The following is a 23776-nucleotide window of genomic DNA, read 5'->3' on the forward strand; positions in this document are numbered from 1 at the left end:
TCCGTACAGCGGTACAAAAAACAAAGGAAAGAAAATTAACCGATATGTCCGGTTGATGTACATGGCTGGAAAAACAAATCAAACAGAAAGAAAAGGTCTCAAATGGTCATCTGAACCCCATGGAACCCCCAATTATGCTAAACGTATCATCTTAAACAGTACCAGCAATACTTAAATCACGGATCTCCTGGAGCACCTCTTCTACCCGATTATCAAGGTCACCGCGGGCATACTGTTCTCTTGTCTCGGCATCCAGATACTGCTGCACCTGTGCCATGCGAGAGTACGCCTCCGCACAGAAGCGCAGCTGGATCTTGACAAGAGCCTCGAAGCTTGGATCCAGATAAGGGACACGGAGATCGATCAGCTGAGGCAGCTCACTGAAAAGCTGCTCGTTCAACTGCTCGTAGGCCTGCTTGGCAATTTCGGCCTCGCGCTCAGTACGAGGCAACTTGGTAGCGTCCTTGTCGGGCTTCTCGACGAGCTTCTTGACCTTAGCGCGCATAGCATCGTAGTCAAGCAGCTTGTGGTTGCGCTTCTTGATACATTCGTTGACGTCGGGGAAATAGGCACAGAAGCGAGAGATAGGATCGAGGACGGTGGTGCTACACTTGTTAGTCGTTGTGATAGAAAAGGTTGCATCGGTCATACCGGTATGGTCCATCCAGCGCCTTAATAGTCTCGGCATCCAGATCCTCCACAGCTTGCTTATAGCTCCGGCTCACACCATCCTTTGTCCCGGCATCACCGTAAAAAGCATCGATTGTCTCCGCGATGCGCATCTGCGACGCAGTCATCGCTGTATATAACACACTCCGTTAGCCTCTACATTCATGAACATTCAAGCCGAATGCAACACTCACCTCGCAAAGAATCTAAATATCCCTTTGCCTCCTTCTGCAGTCGGTTAGCGGCCGCCTCCATGGTCCGGTAGCGCCTGCAACTCGTCAGTTTCTCACCCAGCTCAAGGGCAATCCCCGACATACCGTTCTTCGATCTCATAATCCCGGTCATTTGTCCGCTCCACATGACCTAATCATTGAAGTCTCAGATTAGTATCGTGCATAGCTGTGGTGATTGTCGCATCGGGCAGCGATTGCGGGGTAGCATTCCGCGGACTAACCGGTCTTCATCATAACCTGCGTAGTCGCACGGTTGACATTTTTCTTGAAGCCTGCACAATAGCTAAATGTCAGCATGATTCTCGAAAGCCGACCCATGTTCGATCAAGACAGAGCGTGGGGGTTTTGAAGGTGTTCCCAGCGTACCTGCCCAAGACATGGTTTCGAAGGATAATGGGTGATGTGGGTCGAAGATTGGTAGTATTAGGATCAGAACAGATACAATGAAGCCCCAATATTAAAAAATCCCAGGAGAGAAGGCCGTTGTCTGCGTCTCGGTAGATCCTATGAGGAACAAGTCAACCCGGACTCCGAAGTCTGCCTTACCCGTGTAGCGGTGCGGCAGTATTACGTAATGTGACCAAATGCGGCTACGTCACCACCAAGTATAAAGATTTTTGCACAGAATTTGCACTACAGAGTAGTAGTATAGCACTAGATAATTGATGAATCTTACAATACACATGAACCAAAGACTAGTTATAAGGCTGAAGGATTACAGTTGCATATCCACCGCCGAAACGAGAATGCAGATGCCTAAAGACTTGGTGAAATGTGCCAAGACCAATAGTCGAAACAAACATTTAGTGGAATTTTCAAGTTTGCAATTATACGTACGGAGTACTCCGTACGTGAAAAAAAAAGCCAACTCAGAGACTAGGAGCTAAGGACGCCGCATTGCATCAGTTCTGATAAGGCTGTCGATCACCTAGAATAGATTGGGGTCGGGGCTAGAATTGAGGGCTGAAAGATGAACACCACATACGGTGAAGAAAGACCGGGAAAACAGGCGTATAGTTCATACGGCCCCGACAACCGGATGTCAACTGTTCCGTAAGTTCAGGTGGCTGTGGACATATTAGCCACGTTGGTTACCTGATGTCATCAAATAAGACAAGCCCACTCCAGGCCACCTTGATTTCGAAAATGTACAAAGAACCTAATTTGATTGGAAATCATTCATACGCCCAGCAGAAGCTAATTTGTCATCAACTTAATAACTAACTACACCAACTGACTAACTAGCTAGCTAGCTAGCTATACAATCGGCTTACATAGTGCAATATCAGGGTGATTTTTTAGGTAGTAAGGAGTTTGCAGTATGTCATTTCCATGAGATTGCTATGTACAGGCATTGGTATATACGTTGACAACAAACAGATCCGGGAATCTTCCAGTAGAGCTGGTCATCATAAAAGTACAAGTCCAAAAAAGAGAACGCGTGAGAGAAAAAGAAAGAACCAACGCCATCGCCTCGTCTGCTCCAGGCTGAGGGAAAGGGGGGGGGGGAAGTCATGACTCTTCGTTGCATTTGACGTGAAACATGACGTCCATAAATGAAATAAACAAAAGCTAACGGGCTGAAAGGATATAGAAATGCGCCGGATCGAATGACCGAAAAGAATAGGGCCTCCTGTCTATGAGGAGCATTCAAAAGGACAAGACCTCCTTTTCCTTGAACGGGTCTAAAACAAAAGAAAGAACCACCCTGAAGTATAAAGGAAGGGTACATAAATAATAAAGCCCCTTCCCCCTCAAATCCGCAAAACCAGGCTTAGAACCCTTCTTCGCCTGCCTTGCACAGTTTGATCTGCCGAACCCACTCGGATTTGAGAACCTGAGAGGCATTGATACGGCGAGAAGGATTCGGGTCCAAAATGGAGTAGATCACGTTGCGACAACGGGCCTGCAGAGAGCATGTTAGGAGAATAATCCAAATCCAAAGAATCCATTTTTATTGCTCACCCGATGAAGCGTCTCAATAGGCGCGTAACCATCTTCGTGCTTCCGTCCTTCCAAGTACCGCTGGTAGAACTCGTCTTCGTCCTTGCGAGCTACTCGCCAGAGATGACGTCCAGTGCGCATGGCCATGTAGATAACTCCGGTGGCCCACAAATCGACGGCGCGAGGATCAAACTCCTTTTCGATGTATTCTTCGGGCGCGATATAAGGGGCAGATCCACAGAGACCAGCAGTCATATGGGCTTCCTTTTCCCAGGCCATGCGGAAACATTCGCCGTTACCAAAGTCAGTGATCTTAAGTGCACCGTGTGTTGTCAATAGCAGGTTTTCGGGTTTGAGGTCACGGTGGGCCACGCCCATCTCGTGCATGTACTCGACTCCGCGCATCAGCTGCTTGAAGAAGCAGTCGGCTTCGGCCACCTCCAGTTTTCCGGCCGACAGGACCAGTGTGTAAAGGTCACCACCGGCGCAGAATTCCATAACCTCACAGTAATCGCCCTTGGCGTCTTGTAAAAGGTCGAGGGTGTGGATGACATTGGGGTGACGCAGGGATGAAGAGATACAAAATTCCGATGTAAGTCTCTTCTGATATTTTTTGGCGGTCTCCTGGGGTCGGCGGCGGAATTCCTTCACCGCATAAAGTTGCTCACATTTCGAGTCCTGCGGATCAACCTTGTGCGAAATGCGGACAATACCGAAAGCGCCGCGGCCGACAATTTCCTGACATTTTCCGTACTTGTCTACCAGGGATGCGGTGGCATTGGGCCCGCCCTTTTTATCGAGGGCCAGCTTGTCCCGTTCGGTTTTGAACTGGTCGATCCAAGTCGACATGAGTGAGAGCTGCTGCTCGTCGACCTGGTGATCTTCTCCACCCTTCTTCCGGCCACCACCCAGCATGTCACGGAGTAGATCGGTCAGTTTTTCCTGACGTCTTGCACTGCGAAGGTGATGGGAGTGATTGCCGAGAGCTTCGGCGAGAATCTCGAAACGCTTATGCGGAGGAACGCCATCTTTTTGTTCCTTGCCGGTCGGCTTCCTCTTCTTGTCCTCGATGGGTTCATTTTTGAGGGAAGGTTGACGGGAAGGCGTACGAGAGGGAGGTCTTGAGTTGGCTGGGGTTGTCGGTTTTGATGTTGGCTTTTCTTTGGTACTGGGGGGTGGTTGGACGCTGTCCAAGCTGCTGTCGGATAGATCACGGTGTGCGTCGTGTTTCTCGTGAAAGGTGGGCGTGTTTTTTCCAGTGGTGGAAAACATGCGAGAGAGACGAGCAGCCATCTTTGGCTTCTGGGGCTTCGTGGCGGGGGATGCCGGTGGAGGGAGAGCATCCCCGTTCGCCGCGGACAGATGCATGCCCGCTAGAGGGCGTGTTACCGGCGGTTCTCCATCCCTAGTATCATGTGAATGTTGAGAGTTTGCTGTGGAAGAGACTGCAGAAGGAACAGGTGATGGAGGAACTGGAGTCATGTGCGGTGGATTTTTAAAGGCGTAGAGAATAGGTGTAGATCTCGAGGATTAAAGAATCACGTCGTCCCCGGAAGAGGATGTGGAGACGAGCCGAGCTCGCACGCGGCTAAGCTGCGCAAAAAATGCAAGCTCTGATTGAATCTGTAAATTTGTCCTGTGAGGAGGTAGAGAAGAAACAAGAGCGAGATGAGCGTCGGCGGGCGGCGGGAGAAAAAGCGGTGGATGGCCTGAATTTATGGCCTGAGGCAACCAAAGAAGTAACCACTTGATTGGAAATGGTAGATCATATAATAGTAGATAGAAAATGAGAATGACAATGACAATGAATCCAGAACCAAACCGGCCCTAAGGGTAGCTTATCACATATAAAATAAATAGAAATCCAAAGGAAGAAAAAAAAAGAAAGGGAAAAAAAAGTGGCAGAGACGAGGGTTAAAGTTGGCGATGCTACGGGGGAAGCACATTGAAATACCACGGGAAACGGTTTTCTACGTATTGTGAGTATCATTTGCTTTACGGGGGAATTTCCATTTTTTGGTTTTTTTTTTGGTATTTTTCTTTTTTTTTTTCCTCTTTGGATTAGTAAGAGCTGATTCTAGCAAATTCACGGAAAGTTGGTGGACACTTTGCAACCGTGGTAATTTACCTTCGTAATTTATACCAAAGTCATATTCTCGACTAAGCCCCAACAATTATAATTAAGTCCTTTCTACTTACAAAGAATAAAGAATAGAAGCGAAAGCAAGGGACCAAGAAAGAATTGAAATATACTCTACTCTTTACATATCAAATCCTCTATCTAGGAGATTCTTTATTCGAATGGTGTGGTAGCATCATGCAATACCCAAGTACATTCCTGGTACCGAGTACCATAAGTGGCGCATGCTCTCCTGCCCTAGTGGTGTGGATTCAAGTTATCCTAAAGTACTTCGTACTCCATGAGAGATTTTTATTACCCTACAGGGGACCGGCAGATCCTTGGATCCGACACTGGATCCGACACTGGATCTTTCCTCTTCCGCGTTCGCTAAGAAATATTAAGCAATTCAATCATACAGGCCGATCCGTTCCGATGACGTCCCCCCCCCCCCCCCCCTGATCCATTCAACCAAACGCGTAACCCACCGGTTTTATCACTCAGTGACGTCGAAGTATATCGGGGAAAGTTGTATCTAGTCGGCTATCCCAGGCTATCCAGTGGCTTTATCGTGAATTTAAGTCGAGTGAGGCTGTGCATATCTGCATAGTGAGCATCTTCGATGATGATTCGATGGCCCCGCATGTAATAAGAGCCGATGCGCTGTATTGTGGCGCTAGCATGACTTGTTACCTTTGGGTTTGAGGGGTACAGGTCCGATGGCGAAGTTCTTGTCGTTGTCGTGAAAAGTCATTCCTTTACCCCGAGATAATGTACTGTCTAAGCGCCTTCTCCGTTATCCCGGTACATGCGACTTGATATGTATTTAATTCACGCAATATCACATGTTCCATGTTCTAAGGTTGAAGACTCGGAGGTATAGGATTCAGAGTGTTATCTAGTAGAAGGCCAAAAATGTTTGAATGTTGTTACAATTTCCACTGATCATCTATGATCTCCGATGGCTTTTCCGACTTCTTCAGGCCTCCGCGAATCATCCAAATTCTCTATGAACACAGCAAGCCCACTTTCCATATACTGCCGGAGGATCGCTTTGTGACGGGGTCAAAACCATGCACATCTCCGCATCGGGTTGCTCACAGGAAAGTCTGCGTGAGGTCCCTGCGATGGAGTCACCGTCAACGAAGTGTAAGCTAGCTGATGCGCCCCCTCATCCGGGTTGGATGACGGCATTTGATGTACAGCATACAATTCTGTCCAACGACAAGCAAAAGACAGCAGATATAGGAGCAAGGACCATGTGAGTGATAAATTAGAGCCTATCAAGACAGCACGAGTGTGTGATCAAGCTCGATTCGTTGGATGCTTCACCGTCTATTTACCTATAGCAGTCAAAGAGCAGAACAGTATTGAGTGGGGTTATCTGCGGGTAAACCAGACTACTGTAAGCCCATTCTACTGTAATTGAAACATTCCGTGTGAAGCCTCTCGTGTTTGATGTTTATGCTTTACGCTTTACGGGGTAGACGGGATTTTCAATAGGCTTACAACATAACCAAACCTCGGTCCTATATAACCGAGCACATGCGTGAGCCTCTACTCTCCCGCACACTACGAGGCATTTTCTTTCACCAATCAGAATACTCGATCTTAAGGAGGGGCTCTGTATTTCTCTTGGTAAAGACCTATCCACTACTACCCATGTACTTATATTGGATGCCAACAAACATTTGAACATTTGAACAACATGAAATCAATTACATGTTATACTACCACTAAACATATCCATTTCCATGCCAGTCATGATCCTAAAGATCTTTAAAGGCTTAAACCCCATCAATTCCGATCGGAACAAACTTCGCACACGACAGCCCCTCATAACCCCACCATCAAGCGCGGGTGACACGCCGTAGCTTCGGATTAAAGCCAAAAGCTTTTTCCACTAGACGAACAATGCTGACCGCCAGTTTAGGACGATAAGGAAAACACTTCAAAAAAATTAAATTAAAGATGGAGAAGGGAGGGTTAGCCGAACCTAGTCAAACTGTTTGGTACTCGATGGAATTACCTAAATTTTGAACTAGTAGGTAAATAACGCATGACTGGGACTGTGGGAAAACAAGCTAAGATTAAATGGTAATCAATTTATGAATACTGCCTGTAGGTAGGTCAATGCAGGTCGGCATTCCCCGTGAGCTGGAGAGCAAGCTTGAGATAACTTGAGCTGAGCTCGACATGCATGCATGCAGCTCCGAATCGTGCTTGTTTTTTCTTGCTTTTTCCTTTTTCATTTCCTTGTACTGCCTAGATACAGTGTCTTACGGTGCATGTTCATTGGAAGGTTTAATGGCGCGACGCCTGCAACGGTGCATGCACGTGTATCACACCTTGACAGTAACACCGTTATGTATATCTCCTCAATACTATGGCTGGGGCCACTTATACTAATGACAAGACTAATATTTGCCAAGACCGGTTTTCTGCTTCATCAAATTGGGCATTGAGATACTTTTCTTTGTTTCACATATGCGACTGCAAAAGGATTCTGATAGCCCTCAGTCCGTGCATGGACTATGGGCCAGATGCCAAAGAGCCTGCTTAATCTTTCCTTGGCGTTATATGCAATTGGACTGTTTGACCGCCTTAGTTGGCTTGCGGCTTTCTACATGTGCAGCTAGACTTTACTACTCGGGAGCGGGAGCGAGAAAAGGTTCAGGCTAGGTAACCCCACTTGACATTTACCGGTTCGAGGTATTTATAGACGATATATCATTGAGTATTCTAATGCATTGCCATTGACAAGGATAATGGTCAATCGAACCGACTGGACTTCCGATTTGTCCCGGTCCGTCTGTAATTGTCTTCTGTCCTCCCTGGTTCATAAAACGCAGACTTTAGCCATTCGTAGGCATGTGCGTGAATCGATTGTCCAGCGAGCTTTGACGCGTGCGCGCCACGTGGGAAGCCGGACGCAATAAGTGGTAGCTGAGATGGCGGGAAAAGGCGGTATGGGGGCTTTTATCGGGTGTGCCGTCCGTGCAGGTACTCGTGCCACAATGTGATAGGATTGCGGTGTGCGTTGTCTGCTATCGGGTTCCGGGTCCTTCAGGAGGGAGGGAGGAATGGCGGTCGTCCGTATATAGGAGGCTGGCTCAACTTGGTACCCGTGTGCAACATTAGTCCTTAAAAGGTTGGACATGGAATTGCCTGGATTGAGTGCTTGATCAGGCCAAAACCCGAGTCTGCTAGCAAATCAGAAAACTAGTCAACAACACAAAGGCGAGATGGAGTTGATAACAAGATGCCTCATACCACGAATTGTTCTAATGATTCCTCAAACAGCTCATTGTTCACACCCACGCCACCAGGGTGCTCGACCGGAGACAACGGATTCTTGACCACTAATTTCAGAGATTTGAGTCAGCAAGGTTGTACGAAGGGGTTCGGGGCCACCGGCTCACGAACCATATTCCACAAACAGATTGATATAGATCTGCTGCAGTGCGATGCGCATGCTTGGGCTCTTGAGGTCCGTCACCATGACAAACTTGATATTGGTTGGGGTTTCGTAGTAGTGTAGCTTGTACTGGCTAGTGGTGTAGGATATGAAGCTATTCCATACTATTAGTGCTCGCTCGGGAGCCCGCAATGTTGGAACTGACTTACTTGTCCTCATCGCCTCCTAGTTTGCGCACCATGTTTCTGAGCGAAAAAACAGTACCAAAAACTAACTTTGCATCATCATCGCTTGCTCGTACTGTCTGACCATGTCCTACTGATCCACCTTGGGTCTGGCTCTTGCCTGCAACAGATGTCGGGCGCGGAAGCCAGCGACGCTTGTAGATACATTCCGCTATAGCATATTAGGTCAGTCACATAACCTATACTTCATTCTTGAAAGGACATACCATGGCGATCAAAAATGTAGAAGGAATAGACTGTCATGATGAGTTTGTGAATTGGAGATCGTAGGCAAGATGATCACTGATTGTTGATGTTCAGGGGACGGGCGGTGAACATTGGCAAATACTATCGATAAAGAGTTAACGAAGGTGCCTAGTTAGATCAGGAAAGGTGCTTAATGATGGAAATCTTTTTCAGTTTAGTGTCACCTAAATTAGGGCTTTGTTCACTATTCTAGGTAGCTCTTTCCTCGATAATCCTTGTTCAAATAAAGCTTTCTTCGTAAGGCTGACTCCTGCATCACGCGTTATCTCAACCCCCGCTCTCTCCCCTCTTCTACCCCACACATATTTTGTCCAAAGTTTACTCTCCTTCCCATTTTGGCATACATTCTGCAATGGACGGTTGTCCTGAGACTCCCTATGAGATCTCTGCGGAGCCCATGGTGGAATCGCCAGTTGGGCCGGAAGACCCACCGCCACCCCCAACCCGAGTCGAGTAAGCTTCAAGGCAGATGAAAAGCCATTGTTCGTCATAAAGGATGAATAATTGACGCATGGGTCATTTAATACAGTTCAGCCGCATCCTACGAAAGCCTTGATCGGCATCGGCGAAGAAATCCTCGAACAAGACGTCCGGTGAAGGTTGGTTATGTTCCTGGTGTATGACGAACTCGACGAGACTGATTATGCGGCTAGGAAACGCTGGATGCTCGCTCCCAATACACGACAAGCCAAGACGATGGCACCGCGGAACACCACATCAATCAATACCTCATCAAGCAAGAGATTGGACGAGGATCCTTTGGCGCGGTCCATCTGGCGGCTGATCAATATGGGAATGAATATGTACGACTGCACCCTGACTGACCTGGTTGAGGATCTGGACGGGGAAGAATGTTATAGTAAGTGCTGACAATGCGCAAAGGCAGTGAAAGAGTTTTCCAAGTCTCGACTGAGGAAACGCGCGCAATCGCATATGTTGCGACGACCACGAGGACCTCGACGACATGGTACCGGTCTCAACCTCCCCAATTCGCCAATGCATCGGCATCCATCCGAAGATGACAATGAGAATGCAACAAACTCACTCTATTTGATCAAGGAGGAGATTGCGATCATGAAGAAGTTGAACCACAACAACTTGGTATCACTGATCGAAGTATTGGACGATCCGACCGAAGACTCCCTCTATATGGTCATGGAAATGTGCAAGAAGGGCGTGGTGATGAAAGTCGGATTAGAGGAACGATGTGATCCTTATGATGACGAGCTCTGTCGATGCTGGTTCCGTGATTTGATCTTGGGTATTGAATACTTGCACGCGCAGGGTATCGTCCATCGCGATATCAAACCAGACAATTGTCTCGTGACTAGTGATGATGTGCTCAAAGTGGTTGATTTTGGTGTTTCGGAGATGTTTGCAAAGGACTCGGACATGTATACGGCCAAGTCCGCTGGCTCTCCTGCGTTTCTGCCCCCTGAGCTATGCGTTGTGAAGCACGGCGATGTCTCTGGAAAGGCAACAGATATTTGGTCCATGGGCGTGACTCTTTATTGTCTCCGATACGGAAAGTTGCCATTCGAGAAGGCCAGCATTTTTGAGTTATACGAGAGCATCAGAAATGACCCGGTGGTATGCGAAGATGAGCAGGACGAGCGTTTCACGGATTTGATGGACCGTCTTTTGGAGAAAGACCCTGCAAAGCGAATCGATATGCAGAGTTTGCGAGTGAGTGACATGATCTGGCTTTGGGATTAATTCTTACGGTTCTGTAGGCACACCCGTGGGTGACAATGAATGGAGCCGATCCTCTTCTCTCCGAAGAGGAGAATACTGCCCATAACGTCGAACCGCCAACCGAGGAAGAGATGAACGCTGCCATTACCAAAAAAATGGGCCACGTTATGACACTGGTATGCTCGAATCCAAACCGTGACTGTCTATCAAATAAGCCTATATTAATCGAACCTGTAGATGAAAGCCGTCAAGAACTTCAAGCGTCTCGTGGATCCAAACAAGTCGAATCCAGTCATGCAAAGCATCCTTGGTGGAGATCACGAAGCGCACTTTGTCGAGCCACCCATGGAAATGGATCCCGACGAGGAGTTCCCAGCCATTGGACTGGATGAAAATGCTTTGACTGCCCACTCAGGTCTCCGGAAGACATTAGGGCGATACCCTGTGCTCGCTGGAGATCGACGAGACAACTCGTGGACAAGCGACTCGGCCAGTTTTTCGTCTCGACCAGGCCAAAGCCCTGTTGGTAGCAAACGACCCAGTGGTGTCTTTGAGCCAGAACGGAAAGACTCTGGGTCACGCAGTGGTCGGTCCCCAGCAGATTTCACGCACGAGGCAAGGCAATCGCAGTCGGGATCCCCACTGCCACCTTCCCGAGCCAGCTCAGCAACCACCAAACGGAGTGTTGAAGGAACTCGGGGTCATGCACGGGATCCATTGGAGGAAGAATTCCCATATCTTCACATCGGGCCATCCACATACACGGGCTCCTCACAGGAACCCACGGATCTCAATATTGGAAGCGATCCTGCCCCTCTTGTTGCTGAGCCAGATAGCATGAACGACCTGGATCCAGACTCGGTCGGACCGGTGCATATTGTTAGCGAATCACCGGGAGCAGCCGAGTTTGACATTTATGACACGGCCTATCGGCAGGAACTCGAGCGGATCAACAACTCCAATAATGGCGTCGGTCCGAGGGTGTACCTGACACGGCGCATTGAGAACAAAGACGAGGTGATGAACTTTGCCAAGGAAAAGGCGATCGACTTGCAGACTGGGACCAAGAAGCTTCTCTCTTCCCCAGCTAGAGGCCCGTCCTCGGCGATTAGTGCAGCCGTGAATCTGCTTCGGAATCAGATAGAACAGAAAAAAGAAGCAGATACCAAAGAGACACAACAGGGACAAGAGCAGGAAAAGGAACGTCCGATAACCACCGAACGGCGGGGGTCCAACCCACCTGTATCATCGATCCTGTCGCAATCCATCCCAACCCCCGAAGCTTCGTCTTTCGAGGCAACAGGGGTATCCGTCCCGGAGGCTTCAACTAGCGAAGACTCCAAGGCTCAGTTGCGACGATTTCTTGGCCGTGTTCGTGAGAAGATTGGGGAAGAATGAACCCGCTGATGGAGGTTTGAACGTATACAACCTTATCTTGTGATCATATTTGTATTGCCCCTCCTTCGCTTCGGTTCCCTGTGTTTCTTCATTCCTGTATACTGGTGCATTTGCATATTTGCCCTCGATCGGGTCTAGCGCTTAGCCATATTCCAATGAGCATTCAAAATGAGTTTCCATGGAATCAAGTAGTTGCATTTGAGAGAAAGTAAATGACAAAACCTGGAAGTCCCAAAAATTTGGTCTTATTCTCATTGGTTCGGTTGTAGCACTAGGACCTGTCATTTGCAGTGGTGCGTTATGCTCTCGAGTGCTTATTGGATACTGTGTGCAGATGGTGTTACACGGTCTTGACTTTTTTATTTTTCCTTCCTAGATTCCAATTGCAATTATATCTTTCAATTATTCAAACAATTCCATGTGTTCACAACCTATTTTGTTGCGTGATAGTTACATACCGTGATAGGTTAACCTCGGCACGTGAAGCATTTGCCAAGCGATGTAACTTAGTAAAGAGGATTCGATCTAACTTAAAGCTCATACATGTGTTTAACGTGATACGAGATAATAGATATATACATTCTTGGATCAATCTTACATGTATAATAAGTACTGTAACATTGAACCAGATCGAGAACATGTGAAAATAATCTTGGTATAAATATTGGAATCAGTCATAATCCCATCATAGGCCCAGAAATCAAAGGGACCAGCAGTAACAGTAGTGCCGATCATGGTCAGCGAGAAATGAATGAAAAAAACATTAGATAATACAGGACTCATCAGATCCGTAGAATAGAATGCAAGTCCGCCAATAGAGAGAATAAAAAAGAAAGAATAAAAAGTCTCAAGGCTAGAAACCGCCGTCACCATGCAAGACATTCGTTAGTTGGGGTGCATGTCACATTACGCTAGACTGGGCAGGACAGAATAGAATCAAATCAAATCAAATCAAAGCCAGAAGCAGAGAAGCAAAAGCAAAAGTGGAAGCCAAAAGAGTGAAAGGAAGGCGAAAAGAAAGCTTCAGACTCAGAAACGCAAATGCTAAGCAAAGCAAAAGCAAAAGCAAGCTGCAGCATCACGCATGACATAACACTTCGTTTCGTTTTTGTAATGCAAGCATGAAGAAAGCCGTAATCTTCGAGCAGAACGTGGATCATGGACACATCATGGGGAAGATTGGATTGAAATCAGGATCAGTGAAGGAGTGTCGTGGGAGTCTCGCTGAAGAGCAGGCATAAGCAAACGTAACGCAACGCTAACGCAAGCAGACACAAAACGGAAACGGAAAACAATAGCGCTATGAAAATACTGTCTATTGTTCGTCATTGGATTCATGGAATCGTTGCGGGAAGAGCAAGGGCAAGGACAATTGTCAAGCAATGAAACGAGGGTATGTTTAAGTTTGTCGACGCGCAGGATCGTGAACATCGCGTCAGAGTCAAGTCAAGTTTCAGCGTAACTTCAGGCCAGCAGAGTAGAGTAGATCTGGGTTATCAATTCTCGCCAGGGGTAGTACTTGCGCGTCCATCATAAGGGACCCCCTGTCCCTTTGGTGGATCTCCCCGACTAGTCACCGAGTCCCGACGACCACTATCAGGCGAGAAGCGATCCGGGATAGCATAATCCCGCTCACCAGGATTACTATTGAAGCGAGGAATGGGATCCGGTGGACCGAGTTGTAAGGCATGTGGAGAGGGAAGAGGATGACCCATTTCTTGGGGGCGGGGCAACTCTCGCATCGGACCCATGGTGCGCGTCGGAACGTCCCGACGTTCCTCTGGACCCGGGAGACCTGACGTCGGAGCCGGAGCTGGAGCAATTGGACGAATTGAAGAATCATACGGGACACCTGGATTTGGGCCTAGTGGCTGAGAGATCGGGTTTGTGTATAGAGGGACACCTGGACTGCTAGGGGGAGGTTTGAGTCTTCCTGAGTTGGAACGTCTTGGTGGCGGGTAAGTCTCCCCGCGAGCCTCAGCGGCTGCTTTACGGCGTTCTGTCTCGAGTTTGCTGGGACGGCCTCTTTTGCGCGGGGGCTCGCCGGGAGGACCGGGACCTTCTAGTCGTGGGGAGAGCTGGGCTGATGTTCCACTTTCACTGCTGTACGAGGCGACGCTAGGGGGTGGTCTTGGTTGAATAGCGCGCGGTTTGTCGTACAAAGGTCGTTTGCGCAGGTTTGGATCTATGGGCGGCGCTGATGCCCTGGCTACTTCTGGTCGAGGCATGGCTGGGACGGGTACTGCCGGTATCGCAGGTGGATATGTGTGGTATTGGGATTGCATGGAATCAAAGGCCAATCTGCACGAGTTCATAGTGCGACCTGCAATGGATTGGAGCATTAGAATTGCTAGGAAATTGCGATTGAGTGCCGAGAGGCATGGTAGGATATACCTGGCGGAAGAGGGATATGATCCCAATTTGGTTGAATGCGATTCTCATTGATCATGCGAACCAGATAGTTGGATGGGATACCGGCCTTTTTGAGGATCTCAGTGAGTAGAAAGTACTATTGAGGTCAGTTTTTTTGTGATTCTGTCTTGTAATCATATGAACATACCTTCTCCTCCTCGGTCCATGGCCTATCGGATGGATTCGACATATCCAGACCATGGAAGCGAACTCTGACTTCCGACTTTATACAGTATTCACAATGATATATCTAAACACAAAAAAAAGATCACCCCCCAGACCAAAGATTTCAATCGGAGCGAATGGCGGGTCCAGTAGAGGGGGGGAAAAAATCCAAAAAAAAACGCGGTGGAACTGGGAAACCACTCTAGAAGAAATAAAGAAAAGCAGGGTAAATTCTTATATGTCCATCCTCCCAAAAAAAAAAAAGATCAAGGAGTGAAAAAGAATTGAAGGCTTTTCAGCCAGTGAAAAAGAGAAAGTCGAAGCAAAACAAAACGCGGTCCATTCAATTCCCGGCTCGAATTGGTCAACACGGACTTGGGAGCCGGGATCGCGCAGGAACAACGCGTTGGAACCGGGAAAGCTGCAGGCACTGGAGGGATTAACGTTAGAGTCGAGGAAGAGGAAAGGAATCAAAAACCAAGAAAATTAAGAAAATTAAGAAAATTAAAAGGAACAAGCAGTTTCATGTCTTCCAGAAGTTCGAAAATTACCACTAAAGTCAAGTCCAAGATTGTGGTAGGTTCGGGAATAAAGAGGGGCCAGATACCGCCCCCTTTTACATGCATGTTTCAGATCTGCATGTAAAGTACAAAGTATACATACAGTATGAGAAATGAAGTAAAGAGTAGAAGAGTATGTAGTAAAGTATGAACGGTTATGACGGTATACTACTCCATAGTAACTTGAAAGTATAACCTATTACCAGAACCAAGGATTCAACTTCCTTAACCCATCAATCCCGGTGATTTGGGTCATAATGGATTGTGTTTGAAGCTAAGACCAATTTAAGTATAGACTCGATCCACAATAGATTACTGTAAATTCCCCCCTGACAAACCCCCAATGGTTCGGATCTATAGTTCGCATATACCAACCAGTATCAGTACAATACTTATACACTGTCAAAGTCAGCACAGACACCGTTTGCTCAACGGTTCATCTCATCCAATCATTTCCCGCCCAAACTTCAATGCTTCTTCATCTATCATCCCTATCCACTCATTGTACAGCAGTTATCCGTGGACGTGGCCATGCTTATGCCTTGCAGCTGAAACTTGTGATGGTCACAGACAACTTTTGAATTAAAATGATTTGTTATTGCTTTTCAATTTACTTTGATCTATTCATTATCCTTTGGTTCAGGAACAGGAACAATCATGACAATCTCAACTGACGTGATATCCAATGAAAATTCAGCATCCAGAAATTCAGAAATTCTCAAAATTCTCACAATCCAGAGAGCTAGGAGATGGAGAATCCTCATCTGTCAGTATATCAACTCCAACATGATATATACACTGACTTCCTCCCGGTGAGGCTGTCGTTGTCCAGTCCAACGCGTAGTGGTAGGGCGGTGAGCGCGCGTCGGGAATGGCGCCTGAGGCTTCTAGCATATCACCAGTCAATTGAACTTCATCTTGAACTTGAACTTTTTCTCGTAACCAATCCTACTCTTTACATTCTCTCTCTCCTCACCTTTTTCTCAATCTAGTCCGGGTCTGTCATGCTTGCCCATGGCACGGACTCCCATGACTTGAAGACAGCTATGGATTCTCCCGACCTGAAAAATGGCCTCTTCTCGCCCTCCCGGACGTCTGGACCTCGCCAGTCCCCGACTTCGGACTCTCTTCCTACCAAATACGAACCCGAAGTGAAAGAGGAATCTGTTATCATGGAGGAAAAGATTGGCGACATCGTCAAGGACGAGATCGGCCAGCCGCCGAAGCTGTCGCGGAGTTCATCCAAGATCGCCCCGAGGCCACCGCAGCTTTTCTCGCATCTGCCCGACAGCACCGATGATGCGTTGGCCACATTCTCGCAGATCGAAGAGTGTTGGTATGCGAACAAAAATATGGGCTATACTGAACATGCTATGGAGTGTGAATGTGCTGAGGAGTGGGGTAAGTCTTCACTTGCTATCCCTATGAAATGAGCTTGGAGAGAGAAAGGGGCTCGTGGAATTGCAGGTCCATTTTCAAGGTTCAATCACTCACCTCTGAACAGACGCCGAAAGTGGCAAAAACCTGGCCTGTGGAGATGATTCCGACTGCATCAATCGATGGACCAAGATTGAGTGTCTTGGAGACTGTGGTTGTGGCGCCGACTGCCAGAACCAACGCTTTCAAAAAAAACAATATGCGCCGGTGTCGGTCATCAAAACCGAGAAAAAGGGATTTGGACTACGAGCCGAAGTCAACCTCGAGCCGAATCAGTTGATCTACGAATATGTGGGCGAGGTGGTGGGTGAGGCCCAATTTCGGAAACGGATGCGCGATTATGATGACCAGGGTATCAAGCACTTTTACTTCATGTCTCTGAACAAGGGCGAGTTTGTCGATGCGACCAAACGGGGTAATCTGGGCCGATTCTGCAATCATTCTTGCAATCCCAATTGCTATGTCGATAAGTGGGTGGTTGGAGAGAAATTGCGCATGGGCATTTTCGCCGAGCGCGCGGTACAGGCGGGTGAGGAACTGGTCTTCAACTATAACGTGGACCGATATGGTGCCGATCCGCAACCATGTTACTGTGCCGAGCCGAACTGCACTGGGTTTATTGGTGGTCGGACACAGACAGAGCGCGCAACGAAACTGTCGAATGCCACGATCGAAGCCCTGGGTATAGACGAGTCCGAGGGCTGGGATACCGTGGTGGCCCGGCGTCCGAAGAAGAAGAAGACCGAGGAGGACGATGAGGAGTATGTGGACAGCGTGCAGCCGAAGTCATTGGATGAGGATGGTGTGACCAAGGTCATGGCGGCGTTGATGCAGTGCCAGGAGAAATGGATTGCCGTCAAGCTCCTGGGGCGGATCCAACGCTGCGAGGATGAGCGGGTGCGGAATCGCGTCGTGAAGATGCACGGTTATCAAATCCTCAGCTCGCAGTTAGCCATGTGGAAGGGAGATCACAATGTGCTGCAGCAGATCTTGGATATCTTGGACACTTTCCCTCGCCTTACCCGCAATAAGATCATCGACTCCAAGATCGAGGACAACATCCGGCCAATTACGGAGTGCGATGACGAGCGAGTGGCCCAGAAGGCGACCGCGCTATTAGCTAGCTGGGCCAACCTGGCAGTTGGTTACCGCATTCCGCGGATGAAACGGGGCGAACAGGCAAAGCAAGCTGTGAACCAATTTGAACGACGCGAATCTGGCCGCGAGCAGCGCGCGCGATCTGCCACACGTTCTCCATCACCCGAGCACAAACAAAATCAACCGAAGAACCGACGCGAGCCTCACAATCGGCCACCACGACCTAATCGGCGCATTCGTCAGCAGCAGCAGCCCTTGCCCGATGGTTGGTATACTGCCAAGGACGAAGCAGGTCGCACGTATTACTATTCCGCATCGAAAGATGTGACATGGGACCGGCCGACTGCTCCCGCTCCTGGTCACCCTGCAGTGAACAAGACCAATTCGCTGTTGCAGAATATTATCGATGGGATCATGAACACGCAGGAAAAAACCCCTTCCGAACGAAAGAGTGAAACGCCCGGTACCCCCCAGACATTCGAACGACCAGAGAAGAAAAAGCGGGAAGCGGACTGGTGGAAGAAGCTCGATATCCAGAAGCAAAAGAAGCTCTATGAGAATACAGTATGTCATCATGGCTAAATGGCTACATGCGATGCTAATCTATCCAGCTTCATCCCCATATCAAGGCCGTGGTCGATCAATACAAACACAAGATTCCGAAAGAGCATCTGAAGCGGTTCGCCAAAGAGGTATGTCTATCCACAGTGTGTGCCAAGAGCTTGATCCATGCTAACAACAATAGACGGCCAAAAAACTTGTCGAAAGTGACTACAAGAGGAACAAGGTGTCCGACCCGACCAAGATCAGCGATAAGCACCAACAGACCGTCAAATCATTTTGCACCACCTTCTTCGACAAAGCCGCACAAAAGCACAAGGAGCGCGAGAGGCGCAAGTCCGGAAACCCCGTAGACGAGGACACGAAGATGTCCGATGACGAGGCTGAGCCTTCAGGAACCGGCGCGGCTACATCGCCAATGGACGACGATGCATCATCACTGAAGCGCAAGTTCTATGATCGCATGGATCAAGACCCAGACCACCTCACTCCCGTCGAAGATGGAAGTACCTCTTCCAAACGACAAAAATCCACTCCTCCTCCGCCTTCTTCGAGAGATTCTGTCGAGTCAAAGGATGATCCATCGCCTCCACCACCGCCTCCTCCCCCTAAGTTCCCGGAGAATGGACATGGACATGGGTATGAGGATGTGGAGATGAATGAGGTAGCTCCTTCGCAGATTGAAGTATAATTTATTCTAATACATTCAATGAGGAACGAGGGAGTGATTTAAAAGCAAATTCTTCTTGATTGTGTTTTTCCCATTTTATGCTCGACTTTGATCGAGTTTTTGTGTACTTTTTGTCAAATACCCCGATCACAGTTCAATCAAGGAGTTCTGCTGCTATAGCATCTAGAGCATAGAATGCCCCTCTCGGCGTCCTTATACCACTTCTACTTGTAAACTATGTCTACCTCTACATTACTCATAATGGTCATCAATCATCATTGTCAGTCATCACAGTAAACTGCCTCAAACAACAGGACCAACAACACAAGGAACAGAATAGTAACAAACAGTAATAAGTAACTTCATTTCTCCCAACAAAGAAGAATCTAGTAGAAACTCTCGACAATAGACTCCTTATTGGGACCCTGTCCAGTACCACCCGGTGCCATCTCACCCAATCTGAACACAGACTCAATAACACTCAGCTCAGTGGCAGTGGTATCCAAACCAGTCACAGCGAGCCAGTCATTAACCACCATACCGGCACCAACAACGGGAGAGCCACGGTTCACGGAACCTGCAACAAGAGGAACTTGCAAGAGGGAGGAGAGCTCGTCCTGGTCCCGAACGGAGGTCTTGGGGTGAACGATTCCACCCTGGTTGGAGAGGGACATGTATGAGCCAGTCAGGACATTGTCGGCGACTGTTTGACGGAAGACTTCTACACCGAGGACGTCGGCGATGCTGTACAAATGAATGATTAGCTTCAGTTCAGATCCTGAATGGGGGTGGGGACATACATCTCCTCTGTCTCACGCTCCAGATCGGGATGAACAATTGCAACGTGATCATTGCAGCAGATGACATTGCCCAGTGCGGACAATCGCTCTTCTATGCGCTGGATCTTCACCTCATCTGGGAGGGTATTACGCAGGTGCTGCAGTTCCTGGTCTGTGGTGGTGGTAGGAACGAGGAGACCTTTGCGGTTACTATTTTCGTTCTTCGTTAGTAACAACCCTAGAACAAGATCCGAGCTCATGAAAACATACCCAACTGTTAACCGACCGACAATGCGGGTTCCGGCGATGGTGGCGTGGCAGATGGGAATAACATCCTGGAGCTCAGACTCGAAGACACTGGATTATGTTAGTATGGAAATGGAAATTTCCATCGGCTTATCCACTACACACCTGTAGAAGTTCTCGGAAGCACCGACGGCGACGATACAGTAGGAATTGGTAAGACGAGCGAAGACACCGACTCTGTTAATATGTTAGAAATTGATTTTTTGTGTTTTTTTTTCTCTTCCATTTCGAAATGAAATCAAATCGAAATCTGCGACTGCTTGGACTGGGATCGTGCGGCTCTGAATTCGATTCACTTGAAACAAGAACAGGATCACAGCGCAGCGCATCACACCACATCCCATCGTATCGCAGTATCACGCATCGCTGTGTATAGGTACTCACTCGTTCGAGTTCTCGAATTGCGCGCGAACAGCCATAATGAAGGTTGTCTAGGGTATCACGGGACTTGGTTGGAGTGGAATCGGAGGAAGAAACCTAGGTAATAGGTCCTAGATATTGATGTGATTAATGTGTGTCGTAAACAAAACCCGAGATAGAAGTGAAGTGGTGAAGTCTAGCAGAGAAGCAGATCTTAAATGGTTGAAGTGGGATGAAGATAAAAAAGAGCAAAAGCTTGGGCCAATCAGATTGCTGCGTTGATTTCGCCCCGCTGGTGGAGTCGCGGATTCATGATAAGTCACTAGTACTTTGGTTTACTAGTATTCTGTTATTACAACTATGTATCCGGTACTTTGTAGATTGACTCATCTTGGCTCATAGTGAGGGGGCAACTAACTAGTGCCGTATTGTATGACTCTTGGTCTAGGCATACATTCTTGTATCTACGATTGCATTTACGCTTGTATTTACGCTGGTATCTACACATGTATCCACGCTTGTATTCATTAGGCTGACGAAAAATGTAGGATGAATTCTTAACTGAATCCTGCTGACAAACAAAAGCCGGAGCCCAGGGTAATAGACGCCAGAGGAAAGATAACACCGACGCTGAAAAGCAGGTAAAAAGCAGTAGAGTACATCCAGGGAAATCATAGAAACAAAACAGTAGAAATGACTCGAGATTATGATGAGAACCGTGTCATATGGATTGAAATGTACTCAGGGGGGTTGGCATGAGTATTTATCGGCTCAGATCATTGGACTCGTGTCGAATGATTCGGAGGTGGCGGGCCACTGATGATGGTACAGGTCGTATTGTGTATTGTGATTAGCCGTAGTCTTAATATCGGCGAGGTGGTGGCCCATGTCCATGAGGAGGAGGCCCATGGCCATGAGGTGATGAAAAATACATTGATGGTGGGCCAGGCGGACCAGGGGGTCCTGGAGGACCGGGAGGAGGACCATGAGAGTGAGGACCTTGAGGAAGCCCGTGAGAATGGGGACCGGGGGGTGACAAGTAGTTCGGAAGAGGTAGACGTGCAAAGTTGGAACCAGGTGGTGGCGGGAGTTGAGGAGGTCCATTCATGGAAAAGGGATCAGGAAGACCCAGTTGACCCCGTGCGGGGAGTAGGCGACGGGGTTGTTGGGTGGGAGTAGGACGAGGCAAGATGAATGACCGAGGGTCGGTCGGGCCATGGCTCATGCTTGGGGGTGCCTGCGATGGCTGAGACAAGATAGGTCGATGTGACATGTTAGGCTCAGTGCGCATCTGAGGCAGGTGGGTTGGCATCGGCTCGGCGAGAGCGATATCAGCCAGGGCACATAGAGCTCGAGGGGCGAGCTCTGCATCGGAATTGGCTCGGCTGGTGACTTGCTCGGCAACAGTCTTGGTGGCCTCTAAGAGAATTTGCATGGCCTGGTCAACTGTGGCTTGAATCTCGGCATCATTTCCAGAGCTCAGTGCTCGCATCTGCGGGTTGACATCGACGCCCATACGGACTTGATTGATAAAGTCTTCCCAACTCTCCATACCGCGGTAGTAGGCAGCGGCACCATCTGGTACCCGTGCATGCTCAGAGAAGAAACCACGCTGAACTTCCTTGGCGCCAGCCTTGCCGATCCGGAACAAGTATTGCGGCTCTTCGGCATCAGGGTCGGACCCGTCAGTTTCAGTGTGCTCGTCATCTTCGGCGGCACGTTGGCCTGTGACCAACTCGATAAACTTTCCCCTGGCGACATAGTACAGCTCATCTTGCATATTCATAATTTGTTGCTGGTGATGTTAGCGCCATTTGAGACAAATAAGGAAGGAAAAGAATTTACCTTAGCTCGAGTGTGAATAACGTTAATCTCACCCTGATAGACTCTCTCTGTGGCCTCCACGTTGTATTTGTAGTCGGCCTTCAGACGGCCGAGTGCCTTGCGCTCAAACTCTGCAAGTTCAAGCTGCACCTGAAGCCATTCAGGGCAGTCTTTGTGGGCGTTCTTATCCCTGGCAATCTTCTGCATGGAATGATCGGCCAATACAGCCAGCGCCACCTGCTGCACCTGTCCAACCTTTTTGAACATGGCAGACAACTCTTCCTGACGATCCTTGATAGGCCGAGTGAGGGCAATTGGTGAAGGGGATCGTCGTCTGGTCTCAATTTCCCAAATTTCATCAACAAGCTTCTTGCCTTGCCGGTTCAGTGAAGCTGCAGCTGCAGCTGCACGAGCACGAGCACGTCCTCGACCTCGACCTCCACGAGCACGGGTTGCTGTCGAACGAATGGGTCCCATGGCACCGCCACGGCTACCACGACCTCGGCCTCGACCACGGCCACGTCCTCGAAAGCCCCCACGACCGCGACCACCCCGTTTTGCGGGGGCAGCCCCATCTTCATTGTCGAGGTCCGTCATGACTGCGTCTGGGGTGGTTTCCACAGATGCCTCGATCCCATTCTGAAGAGTGCTGTCAGGGGTGGGTTCAGCCTCTTCCAGCTTGGGCTTTTTCGGAATGGGATCCGGAGACTGTGTCTCATCTTTGAATTCAATTGACTTGCGCTTGCGAGACAAACGAGGCGAAGTTGACAGTTTCGTGTCGGGAATCTCGGGAGTGACCAACTCAGGAGTCGTTTTCGTTGATGCAGATTCTGAGGGCTCATCTTCCGTCTGATGGGGATCATTTATCTCTTCATGATTGGATGCATCAAGGATTTCAGGCGATTGGGAAGATTTAGTGATCTCGTACTCGCCGTTTTGAAGATCCTCATGTTCAATTACATCCCCTTCTTTGCTAGGAGATGGCTGTTCGGCCTCTCCAGCACCCTTCAGTGTAGTTGACTGACGGGTCGTTAGACGAGCGGAGCGAGTCTCTCTGGATGATTCCGGGACTGCCATAGCCCGCTTAGAGCGTCGGCGCGGAGTCGTCGGGTTTTTACCCGTGCTCATAAACATTGACTCTTCTTCTGGAACAAGGCCAGTGATGTCAGCGAGCCTGTCACCAGGCACGCTGAATTTGAGGATAAGTGATTGGGGCACAGGAGATTCATCCCTCGCCACTACAGGACTTTGAAGATTACCGCGAACATAGCGATTAGCCCAGCGACCTCTACCGCGTCCACTCCCGCGCCCGCGGGGAGTAGGAGTTGAGACAGAGACTGGGGGGGAGGATTAGAAAGGAAACACATGGATTGGATATCCGGATGGATGACCTACCTGATGCACGGCGCGTAGATGTGGATCGCGTAGCCAGGCTGGAACTATGTGTCGGAACACCTCTTTTTCCTCTTCTGCCCACCATCCTGTCTTTTGGGGGGGTTAGCTTTGGCTACGGAACCAAGGAAGATAGCTTCACGCAGGTAGAACCAGTCCAACTGCGATCAGCAAAAAATAGTGGAGAAAAAGAAAAAAACGGAAGGGGAAAGGGAAGTGGGTAAGAGATGGAAAGGGAAGAAAAT

General features: G+C 48.6%; 8 protein-coding genes across 8 annotated transcripts; 2 read left to right on the forward strand and 6 right to left on the reverse strand.

Annotated features, from left to right (window-relative positions):
* Nucleotides 1–151: 151 nt before the first annotated feature.
* Nucleotides 152–1220, reverse strand: N7520_005169 (amphiphysin-like protein RVS161; the record flags this gene model as incomplete). The annotated part of the gene is made up of 5 exons (XM_057139103.1): nt 152–605; nt 652–799; nt 864–937; nt 987–1032; nt 1124–1220. The coding sequence occupies 5 exons, from the start codon at nt 1218–1220 to the stop codon at nt 152–154; spliced, it is 819 nt and encodes a 272-aa protein (XP_056997310.1).
* Nucleotides 1221–2676: 1456 nt separating this feature from the next.
* Nucleotides 2677–4328, reverse strand: N7520_005170 (serine/threonine protein kinase SAT4; the record flags this gene model as incomplete). Its single annotated transcript, XM_057139104.1, has 2 exons — nt 2677–2808; nt 2868–4328. 2 exons carry the CDS (start codon nt 4326–4328, stop codon nt 2677–2679), a joined length of 1593 nt encoding a protein of 530 aa, XP_056997311.1.
* Nucleotides 4329–8150: 3822 nt separating this feature from the next.
* On the reverse strand, nt 8151–8871 carry N7520_005171 (TRAPP subunit BET5; the record flags this gene model as incomplete). The annotated part of the gene is made up of 5 exons (XM_057139105.1): nt 8151–8171; nt 8239–8327; nt 8392–8537; nt 8593–8779; nt 8835–8871. 5 exons carry the CDS (start codon nt 8869–8871, stop codon nt 8151–8153), a joined length of 480 nt encoding a protein of 159 aa, XP_056997312.1.
* A 355-nt stretch (nt 8872–9226) lies between these two features.
* On the forward strand, nt 9227–11967 carry N7520_005172 (serine/threonine-protein kinase; the record flags this gene model as incomplete). The annotated part of the gene is made up of 6 exons (XM_057139106.1): nt 9227–9327; nt 9404–9473; nt 9528–9677; nt 9757–10560; nt 10608–10745; nt 10807–11967. 6 exons carry the CDS (start codon nt 9227–9229, stop codon nt 11965–11967), a joined length of 2424 nt encoding a protein of 807 aa, XP_056997313.1.
* Nucleotides 11968–13463: 1496 nt separating this feature from the next.
* On the reverse strand, nt 13464–14569 carry N7520_005173 (putative AT DNA binding protein; the record flags this gene model as incomplete). The annotated part of the gene is made up of 3 exons (XM_057139107.1): nt 13464–14290; nt 14362–14476; nt 14528–14569. The coding sequence occupies 3 exons, from the start codon at nt 14567–14569 to the stop codon at nt 13464–13466; spliced, it is 984 nt and encodes a 327-aa protein (XP_056997314.1).
* Nucleotides 14570–16108: 1539 nt separating this feature from the next.
* Nucleotides 16109–18891, forward strand: set2 (SET and WW domain protein; the record flags this gene model as incomplete). Its single annotated transcript, XM_057139108.1, has 4 exons — nt 16109–16505; nt 16609–18203; nt 18251–18331; nt 18385–18891. 4 exons carry the CDS (start codon nt 16109–16111, stop codon nt 18889–18891), a joined length of 2580 nt encoding a protein of 859 aa, XP_056997315.1.
* A 365-nt stretch (nt 18892–19256) lies between these two features.
* N7520_005175 (translation initiation factor 6) lies at nt 19257–20374 on the reverse strand (the record flags this gene model as incomplete). Its single annotated transcript, XM_057139109.1, has 5 exons — nt 19257–19614; nt 19671–19859; nt 19920–20006; nt 20061–20132; nt 20340–20374. 5 exons carry the CDS (start codon nt 20372–20374, stop codon nt 19257–19259), a joined length of 741 nt encoding a protein of 246 aa, XP_056997316.1.
* Nucleotides 20375–21177: 803 nt separating this feature from the next.
* N7520_005176 (uncharacterized protein) lies at nt 21178–23273 on the reverse strand (the record flags this gene model as incomplete). Its single annotated transcript, XM_057139110.1, has 3 exons — nt 21178–22110; nt 22161–22513; nt 22691–23273. 3 exons carry the CDS (start codon nt 23271–23273, stop codon nt 21178–21180), a joined length of 1869 nt encoding a protein of 622 aa, XP_056997317.1.
* Between the last annotated feature and the right edge of the window lie 503 nt (nt 23274–23776).

Source organism: Penicillium odoratum (genome assembly GCF_028828045.1).
Source record: "Penicillium odoratum strain IBT 22623 chromosome Unknown utg000004l_segment0_segment0, whole genome shotgun sequence".
In the NCBI taxonomy this organism is placed as follows: domain Eukaryota; kingdom Fungi; phylum Ascomycota; class Eurotiomycetes; order Eurotiales; family Aspergillaceae; genus Penicillium; species Penicillium odoratum.